At 36.7% G+C, this 10,365-nt stretch overlaps 1 protein-coding gene across 1 annotated transcript; it reads right to left on the reverse strand.

Moving 5' to 3' along the window:
- Window positions 1–8,722: 8,722 nt before the first annotated feature.
- CLDN8 (claudin 8) lies at window positions 8,723–10,081 on the reverse strand. Its single transcript, XM_039857550.1, has one exon. The coding sequence runs from the start codon at window positions 9,993–9,995 to the stop codon at window positions 9,318–9,320; it is 678 nt and encodes a 225-aa protein (XP_039713484.1). The 5' UTR covers window positions 9,996–10,081; the 3' UTR covers window positions 8,723–9,317.
- Between the last annotated feature and the right edge of the window lie 284 nt (window positions 10,082–10,365).

The raw sequence follows: 10,365 nt of genomic DNA on the forward strand, positions 1-10,365 counted from the left end.
CCTGCATAACTGCCCGCTGCCGCCGCCCGCCCTTCCGCCTTCCGCCCCTGCTTGTATACTTCAAGAAAAAAAAGAAAAGAAAGAAAAGAAAAAGAAAGAAAAGAAAAGAAAAGAAAAAGGAAAAGAAAAAGAAAAAGAAAAGAAGGAAAAGGAAGAAAAGGAAAAGGAAAGAAGGAAAAGGAAAAGGAAAAGAAGAAGGAAAGGAAAGGAAAGGAAAGGAGAAAGGAAAGGAAAGAAGGAAGAGGTAGAGTTTATGTGAGTTTCCTCATTATTAGTACAATATTTTCTCTTCAGTTTTCATTTTGCAGTGAATCGGGGCAAGCACTCTGAAAGTAATTTCATTAAAATGTCAATAGAATATGAAGTATATTCTAGACAAGTATCTACAGACTTGATGAAACCACCAACCTTTACATCAATTAGTGATAATCTAATTTTAAAAGATCCAGAGATCAATGAAGCAGAATTTATAGCCCAGAAAGAGACAGTGAGATATGTATGCAGTTACTACTTGATAAATAATGCATCAGCAAACTACAGAGAATGAATTATTTAACAAATGGAGCTAAAAAATGAGCTACTTGGGAAATTTTAAGTTATATTTACCTGTTAAAATGCTAAAAAAAGGGAGGGGGGTAGAATTTCTCTATGGAATAATATAGTTTAAAGAAATAAATGCAAAACTCAAAGCCAAAGAGTAAAATAGAACAAAAAACAGTTTGCTCCATTGTGTTATTTTTTAAGTGCAGAAGTGCGAAGTACTGCTTTTATTTGTTTACTTGATTTGACTATTTTTTTCATTTAGATATTTCCAAAATTCTTTAGTTTTATTTAAAATACAAAACTTTTATGAGACTATTTCTTAGTCTTCACTCAAGATTATTAGTTTTGCTTAAAACCAGCTCTTTAAATCACAAGTCTTTGTTTCCACAGATCTCAAAAATCTTTTTTCTTTCGTCATTTTTTTTCACGTGGATGTGTGTGTATGAGTGCTGGTGTGTACAGTCACTATATGTGTGTGTGTTTGAGAGAGATTTAATCATGATTATAATAAATATAAAAATTTTAGAATGTTTTTATTCCATTTTCATAACATTATAGCAGTAGCAGTATTTAGGTCATTAGAAATTCCTCACCAGCAGGAAAATATGCAGCTGAAGGGATACACACACCATTATTAATTTAATCTTTCTCTGTGGGACACTTAGACTGTTTACAACTTCTTTTCATTATAAGTAGTGTTCAGATGACCATGAACTTACAAAACTTTTGAGAATAACTCTGATTATTACAAGCATAAATTTCTAGAATATTAAAATATGTTTTGTCTTTTTTTTTTTTTTATCTCTTCCTATGTTGGGGAAATACAATTGAAAACAGACTGTTCCAATGGAGAAAACCTTTTGACACAGGTAGTAGAGAAACAACAGTTTTATTACTGAATAAGCATTAAAGCAGAATGTGACATACATCACATGTAATCTGCTAAGAGATTGCAAAGACAGCAAGAAATCTAAGGTCTTTATATAGCCAAGGAGACACAACCCATCATACACATGTTTTCAAGATAAACAATTAACTATTCCTCAAGTAAAAGGACTTGCTTGACAGCATCTTTATGACACTTACAGTTCATCCTAAATTTACCTGTTAATTAGGGTGATCACTTATGTTAGTTAATTGGCCTTATACAGAGGAGAAACAAACTACTCATATCTTCATGATTGTTTGTTTTGAAACTTGGAGCAAGATGCCACTGAATTTAGGCTCCAACTCCACTCTTAGAAACCAGGAGATGGTGGGGGAGTGGGGGTGGGGGACAGGTTGTCTCCTTTAATAGGGCCTCTCGGGTCCTAGAAAAAGAGAAGTCATTCCTAGGTCATAAAGCTGACAAAATCTTATCTAGTTTTTTAAAGAATTTATATATGTTCCAAAGAGAAGAAAAAGCACTTTGGATTACAAGTTTTCGAAAGCAAACGCTCTAAAAAATAGCAGGGGAGGGAAATCTCTTCCCTTATTTTCATCAGGGAAAATTAAGCTGCTTATATAAATTTGTATTTTTCCTTGCACTGCTTTTATTTAATAGAAAACACGTGTTCTCTTTTTTTAAAAAAAAAATTCAAAACCACCTTTAAATCTATGCTTTTGTTTTGTAAAATCATTCAAAAGAAAAATTTATCTTTAAGTTCTTGAAATGCGCACTTTGAGCTGTTAATCAAAAAAAAAAAAGGCTGTAGTGAAGAATAAAAGTCATTTATTTGAGCAAAGAAGGCATTACAATCCTGGAGGCACAGATTCGTGTTCAAACCAAAACTGTACTCCAAACATAGCAGAAAAGGGCAGAGTAGATAGAAGCAAAACCACAAGGGTGGTTTACATTTAGGTCCCCTATGCGAATGAAGGATACTGGCTGGTGAAATGTATTGGCTTCTTTCAAAGTAAAGAATACAAATGATCTGGTTGCTATGGTAAGGAGGAAGTAAAGTCAAAGATGTGGTCACATAGTTGACTTAAAAGTTCAAAAGTTTATGGTGGGCTGTGTACGAGGCAGACTTTTTTACGGCCTCTCACTTCTTTTAGTTCCCCTGACACAAATGACTCTATTGGCGATTTCCATTCGCAGGGCCTAGAGGTGATTAAATGTGGCTTTAGGTTAATTGATGCTTCTCCCATCACAAAGTAGAGTTTATTTTCCCATTCCTTGACCCTGGGATAGCTTTGGTCAATTGCAAATGATAGAAGGGAAACCAGGATTTCTAAAAGCATTGGTGTTTTTTTTCCCCTTGGATCTTCAGAGCCCTGAGCCACCATGCTAGATGTCTGACTAGATTGCTAGAAAGACATCTAGTCTAGAAAAACATGGTGAAGAAGTCCTAAGACTACATATACATTAAGAGGGGCCCATCTGAACCCAGACATTCAGACATCATTGCCAAGTACCAGACAGGGAGAGAAACTTGCTGACCCTAGACCCCAGCTATTAGCTGCTCAGTGCCACAAGCCACTGGAACCTGATTTCCTAACCCACAAAATTATGACATGGAACACGGTTGTTGTTTTAAGTCACTAAGTTTTGGGATAGTTTATTACACAACAAGAAATACCCAGAAACAGGTCCCAATGCAGAATCTTTTCTTCTCTCTTTATTCTTCTTTTGATAAAAGTAAAAGTATCATATTGAGATTTGAGCTATAAAAGTGGACTTCATTTTTCTCAGAGGTTTTCTCAGCTTTAAAACTGAAAGACAGTTTAATTTCCAAAGCATTTCTATAATTTAGATCCTTCAAAGATGATCTTCACATAACTATGAAAAGATATCTACCCATATCTCTACTTGAAAAAAATAAAATCAAAAAGCCTAGGAAAGTCGGTTCGAGGGAGAAAGATTATTGATTTATGATGCTTACACAAGTACATTGTTACTAGGTTGCGCAGATGGCAGAAAAAAACAAATATCTTCAACAATAGATTTCTTTCCTTCTCACCACCCCTCTTGTGCATCAATTACAAAATGCAGAAGTAACCAAAGAGAGGACCCCAGGCAACAAAGCTAATGATTTTAGAGGCTAGTGATTAAAGAGGATGGGGTATTAGAATAAAAACCAAGAAAAGGCCGGGTATATGGATAGACTATTTTTTGTTTATTTTGTTTTGTTTTGCTGTCTATGTTAATAAAGTTTATTCTATCCTTTAAAAAGAAATAACAGTAAAACAGGAAAAGCCAGTTTTTTTTAACCCATTGGCAAGAAAGATTGTATAAACTTTTTCCTGATTCAGAAAAATGCTCAATTCTAATTTTTTGTCTTTTTATAAAAGGTTGTTTTTATTTCCAATAATTGCATATGTATTTACTGGTATTTGAAGAGGAGTCCCAGAAAAGAGGCAGACAGCAGGTTGAACAATATGGGACAGAGAAAGTATTTACAATCCAGGGTGATTTGTGAGACAAGGAGGGAGCTCACAGAGCTTTTAGTCTAACAAAAACTGAATTTGCTCCGAAGAATGGAGAGGTGGAGTCTGCTGACAATTGGTGTACGACTGGGCTGACGCTGAACTCAATCCAGCACAGGGGAGGTGAGCAAGTGCAGCCAGAAGGACCCAGGATAAGCAGCATCATAGAGGATGATGAGGGCATTGCATATGATCAAGGTCTGGAAGAGAGAATTCCTGGATGGCAAAGAAATGACATGGTATCTGACAAAGTCAAATATGAGTACTGTGAAGCCTGCGGCACAATATCAGAAGGAAAAAGAGTCTAGACTGTTAGAGTTTGTTGTTTTGTTTTATTTTCCATGTTGACAATGTCAAACTCACCTGTAAAACTGGGTAGGCAGTAGTTCTGAACTTGAGGTTAAACTTTGACGTGTTCATAGTAGTTTCCTGCAGCGTGATGTTGCGAAGAGTTCCAGAATATGGCAGCCTGAACTCTCCAATCTCCCCTCCAAACTGTGGTCCAACCAATCTCTTCTGTTTATTTCGAGAGTCGTGGCTACTCGAGGTTCCTCTCCTGTCCATGTCCCCAGTCCTGCAGTCTCGTTAGTAACCCACAGCTTTATTTCCTCTGGATCAGCTATATGAGTGACAGAGTGGCTAGATCCTGGGCCAGCCACAAAATACCTTTCTTTCTCATGAAAGAGAAATGCAATTTGGAGGAAGAATAGATTTATTGAATTAGGGACTTTGCTTTTTCACTGTCTTTACTTATGAATCCACCATCTTCTAGCTTCTAGATTTATGGTTAAAATATTTGATGGAACTATAATTTTTTGTTCTTGTTGTTAAGTAATTTGTTATGATTGGTGGAAGCTTGGGTACTTTTTTTTTCTTTGCATGTGGAATTTAAAAATTTAAGTATAAACTTAAAAAAAAAAAAAGTTTTCCAGGACCTCAGTGAGCTCTTTTTCCTTCGAGTATTTTTTTAGTATCATTTTTTTTAAAGTAATTGCTCTTGCTTTCATCTTTGTTTTAAAATCCTTCTAAGGTCCTCAAATTTATTCTCCAAACCCTTTATATTTTTCCTCATGAACTACATCTTTTTCTGTTTGCTCTATGTTCGGAACTTTTCTTCCCCTAGATCTTCCAAACATCTCATTTTACCTCAGCAGTGACCTCCCTCAACTCGCCTGTAGACTTTTAAAATGTGAAAATCATGTCGTTTTAGTTACAAGAAGCTTTTTAATCTATCATTCGATCTACTTCTGGCTCTTACAGACACTTGTTTGTGTAAGATGTCCTCTCTCTTTCCCAGGAGATCCATTTCTTCAAAAGTTGCCTGCCAGTTATGGTGTTGAGCTTGCACTTCCTGTTCCTGGCTGTCGAGTCCCACTGGTGTTCCCTTACATGATTCTAGGATCTCTTTACTTGTGGAAGTTAAGTTATTGTCATTGGTAACAGCTAACCCTAGTGTGGCGAGAATTCTCTCTGTTGGCTGGCAATCTAGGGATCTGCAAGTTTCTATCACTCTACTGGGGGCCTGGGAAGTAATCTCTGTGCTCCCAGCTCTCAGTTATAGCTCTCCCAGGCTCCAGATTAAAGAGGAACCCAAGCCTCTGCAAATTCCCAGTTTTTCCGGCCCTGAGATTATCCCCATAAGACAGCACAGGTGTACAAATGTCTCCCTCCTTCCAGGACTACTTATAAAGCAGATAAGACCCACACCTCCAACCCCAGCACAAAGCTTCAGGCCTGGCCTCGGGCCTTTGATCCAAGAATCCCTTGCTTCTCATTACTCTTGGAATCAAGCAGAACCTGAAACTTTGCACTAAGCCTGCTGGCCTCCAGACTCTGCCTTTTGGCTGGGTCCCAGCTATTGCTCTGCCTGACAGTGTACTGAAGTCAAGGTTGGGAAGAGAGAGTTGTAGGTATTCTATTTAGGCAGTTCTGGGAAGCCTTCTCAGGGCAAAGAAGGAGCTGGTGAATTTAAAATTGAAGGCCTATGACAGGAGTCTGAAAACGTACAGCGTATTCCACACAAAATGGTAATGAATGTCAGGAACTAAAAAGCAGAAAATTATGGAGAGGTTGGGAGGAAGAATAGATTTAAAGTGCAGCCTTGACAGGGAAAGAATGCTGTGACCAGTGAGTCACAGGGAAACCTTGGAGAAGGGGTAGTGCTATGCCATTTGCTGTTCAGAAAATAGACTCTAGGAAGGATACCTTTGGCCAATATTGGCAGTAGGAAGATCTCAGATTCTTGATTTAGGGGAGATATATACATATATTTAACCTCTTTGAGGTTAAAATATAAGGGAGATTGATTATCTATATCAATATCTCCTCTTTGAGACTCAGTGTTCTCATGATTTCGTATGTAATTTGTAGTATTCTTAGAGGATTTATGACTTAAAGAAAAGCATCAAGCACACAGTAGACATGTAGTAAAGGCTACATTTCTCACTCTTCTCTCTTCCTGTTAGACTATAAATTCCTTGAAAACAAAACTCTGTGTCCTTAGCACTCAGCATTATATAGCTTAATAACAGTTCTTACGATATGAGGGAGTCATTCTGGATACGGAATCAGCAGAAGGGGCTCATGGTGGGGGCAGCAGGTAGCACAGCATGAAAGATGAAAAGACTAGCTATAAGGTGAGAGTAACAAACCATGTCTTCTGCCTCCCTGTGTGGTTTCTATCACATGACATTGTCTTTCCATAAAACTACATTATAAAGGTGCATTATTAAATGTCCTCTTGTACATAATTTGTCACCAGTCAAACCATTTCTTAATTCCAGTGCATGCCTTTGAGGATTTTAAAGAAAATCTTTGGGACGTGAATTATTCTATTTTCTAGACATCAACTTTATAGTCGTTATACTGGTTACACTCTGATGTTACTGTGTGATAGCAATAGCTGTGATGATTTTAAGATAGGTTCCCCTTCCTATCAGTTATCTGATAAGGCATTTGGACTTATCTTGCAAGCAAAGGAGCATCCCTACAAGAAATACAGGCAGGGAGTTATGGGCCTGACTTGCTTTTTTTAAAAAACTGAGAAGGGAACAGGGAGGATACCTGGAGGGAGAAAGTTCTACAGGCAGTGACACAAGTCTAGAAGGCAGAGGAAAGAGATGAGATGACAGTTTAGAGTAGAAGCTGGAGAAAGAGTTCAGAGATACTTAAGAGTTGATGTCATAAGGAAAACTAGCAGTATTATAATTCTGTTTTAAGTGGGGAAAAAGAGGGAAATAATAAATTGGGTTTGGTGCAGTCAGGATAGCTTTCTAGGTTTTTTTTTTTTTTTTTTTTTTTTAAAGGACGTTTGATTAAAGAGAGAAACAGTACTTATAATACTGGGTTTGCTTTTCCAAGGTGCTCAGTTAGTTCTCTTTTTTTTTTTTTCCTGTTTTCATGAATGTCTTGACCTAGAGGGCAAAATTGCCTAGGTCAAAATAGCACTTAATTATCGAAAAATCACCAATCCCAGAAGAAAAAAAAACACTAAAATGTATGCAATTAACAGTAGCTAAGCATGTCATTTTCACATACAAAGATCAGTTTATAAACTACACACCGTTCAAGAAAAATATATTTTTTCCAAAGAGAAAGAACAGAAACTATGAAGTCAGTCTTTATTTTTTCTCCTGACTCTATTGGATAATCAATGAACTGTTCTGAGGTGCCTTCATCTGTGAATCTAACTAATCATATCAGTCTCATGAAAGATTTAATGATATAATTCATATAAAGTAATAGAGGTCCTAGCATGTAATATATGCTCCCCGAACATTAACTACTATTATTAATTAATACTACTTCTCAGATGTAGAAAGGTATTTAGTGATAGAAAGTTTTTACAAATATGGCTGTTACATACATAATATTTATAGTATGTAGATTTGTTGAGACCTAGAGTACTATCTTAATAAATTACAAATAGATTATGCACATCAAATATTAATATGAATTTAATGATTACAAGACATATTATCATTAAGTGATCTATAGTATTTTATGTTCTCAAAAAATTAATGCCGAATCTACCTTTAGCTTTCAAATGTGAGCTTGATATTCTTTTTCAAATTACAGATCCTAAAATATAAGGTTTTCGAAAGCTCTTTACAAGTTATTGAAACAGAAAAAAAGGAAAATAGTGAAAGAAAATCACATTAATATAAAAGGAAAATTTATTAACACAAAGGACATAAAGCAGATAACATATGTAGTCACTTAAGCTAAAAAATATAGATACGAACTTCCAATTGGATGATCAATTGCATCAAATTTGGGGGAAACACAAAGACATAGTATTTTTATACCTTAGTAAAAGTGAACAAAAATGGATTAAATAAAAATATTTATCTTGACAACTGAAACGACAATTTTGACTTAAGAACCCATATATAAGGTAAGAGGGAGTTCACAAAAAAATAATTTGTTTTTATTTTTGGAGGGCATATAAAAACCAAGACATATTATTTTTCTGTCCCATTCTTTATACTGATAAAAGCCCAAAGTCTTTATTCAACTAGTTATTAAAATATTCACATATAGATATAATTTCTTGTCAAAATGCATTCTTCTTCAACCACAAAAGTTTAAGAAAAAAAAAAATCTTTCCTGAAGTCTTTAATGTTTCTTAGATTACAGTTTTATCTTTCTTCTTAGTATAGCTCTGGAAAGCAGTTTAAATTCAAAGTCCCTTGACAAAATATCTGCCTCTTAGAAGATGTTAATTTAATATACAAGAAAAAAAACAGACCTCTGGGGAAAGAGTACAGAGGAGTTAGGAAAATGGGATATCAAAAAGCCATTTAGTTTCCTTTATACAGCTGATTAAAGCCTTCTTTTTGACCTTCATCATAAATCAAGTGCATTAATTGCTAAGCTATTTTTAAACAATTAATATTAACCGTCTTCAATCTTATCCCCGAGTTCCCTGAAAAGCGATAGTTGAATTCTATTTATCCAGTGTAATGGATCAGTATTTCATTTAAAATAGAACCATATAAGCCTGTCTCTATTTATGTGGGATATCAATGTCACTCTCATCTACATACAGAATGCTGTGTCACAGAGAAATCACAATTGCAAAATAATAGTATTTAACAATGTCATTTTGAAGTAACCGATAAAAGGAAAAAAATACATGAGCCATTTTAGAAAACTGACTGTACTTCCTAAAACCATCAAAGCACTGTGTATCTCATTCTGCTGAAATAGCTTATAGAATCATAAACAGCTGATGCACAGTTTCAGTAATTAAAGTTCGACAGTTAAGAATGGCAAATCAATGGTCTTCTGGATTCCGTTTTTAGAAAATAGTGCACGTTTTAGTCATTTACATGGCTTTATAGGTAAAGTCGAAACATGCACAACTACACATACTGACTTTTGGAGTATACACTTGGTGACTTCTTTTCCACGTGATAGCTCCTCGGGGTTGTGCGATGGGAAGGTATGGAGTATCTGTAGCTACTGTTCGTTTTGCTGACACAAGAAACACAACAGAATATTGCCCCTGCAGCTATCAGCACCAGCGCTGTGGTCCAGCCTATGTAGAGGGCCTCTCCGAGCTCATGTTTTTGGCCATTTCCCACTCTTGGGTTGTAGAAGTCTCTGATAATAGAATTGGCAACCCAGCTCACAGGGATGAGTACCACAAGGCCTGTGATAATGAACATGATTCCAGCCGTTAGCAGGATATGACCCTTCAGCTTGTCGTTGTCCCCAGTGCACTTGGTACACTTCATGCCAAGGACTGCTGTCATGAAAGTGAGGAAGGACAGCACGGAAGCAGCACACATCAGTCCTCTGGATGCCTGTAGAGCCGGAGGGAGAGCCAGCAAAGAATCATAGATTTTGCACTGCATTCTGATGTTAGCTTGCCTTACACAATCCATCCACAGTCCTTCCCAGATATTTTCAAAAACCACAATGTTGCTTCCAATGAAGGCAGACACTCTCCACTGAGGCATGATGGTGACAGCCACCGTGCCCACCATGCCAACACCACCAAGCGCCAGTCCAGCATACTGCAAAGCGGAGGTAGCCATTATCCTCCAGGATGGGCTTTATCCAACCAGACTCCTGAGCCAGTAGGGCTGTGACACAGCAGAGAACAGTTTTCCTGTAGTAATGAACTCAGAACCCAGTGGTTTTTCAAATAAGAGCTGCTTCGCTTACTTCTGGCTAGATTAAATCCTGTATTGGCTGACTGAGCACCCCCGCCCCCCCAATGACAGGTAAACTTACAAATCAGGTAGGGCAACTTTCTTCGCCAATGAGAGGGGGATGGTAACTCAGGTGTGTCTAAACCTGTGAGAGATACTTGGAACGGCTGGACCTGCACATAAACATTCTTTGTACTTCTCAGTTTTCCAAGACAGCAGTACGTTTACCTGTAGCCATAATTATGAATGTTTA

The sequence above is a fragment of the Pteropus medius genome, unplaced genomic scaffold (assembly GCF_902729225.1).
Source record: "Pteropus medius unplaced genomic scaffold, Ma_sr-lr_union100, whole genome shotgun sequence".
NCBI classification, from domain to species: Eukaryota; Metazoa; Chordata; class Mammalia; order Chiroptera; family Pteropodidae; genus Pteropus; species Pteropus medius.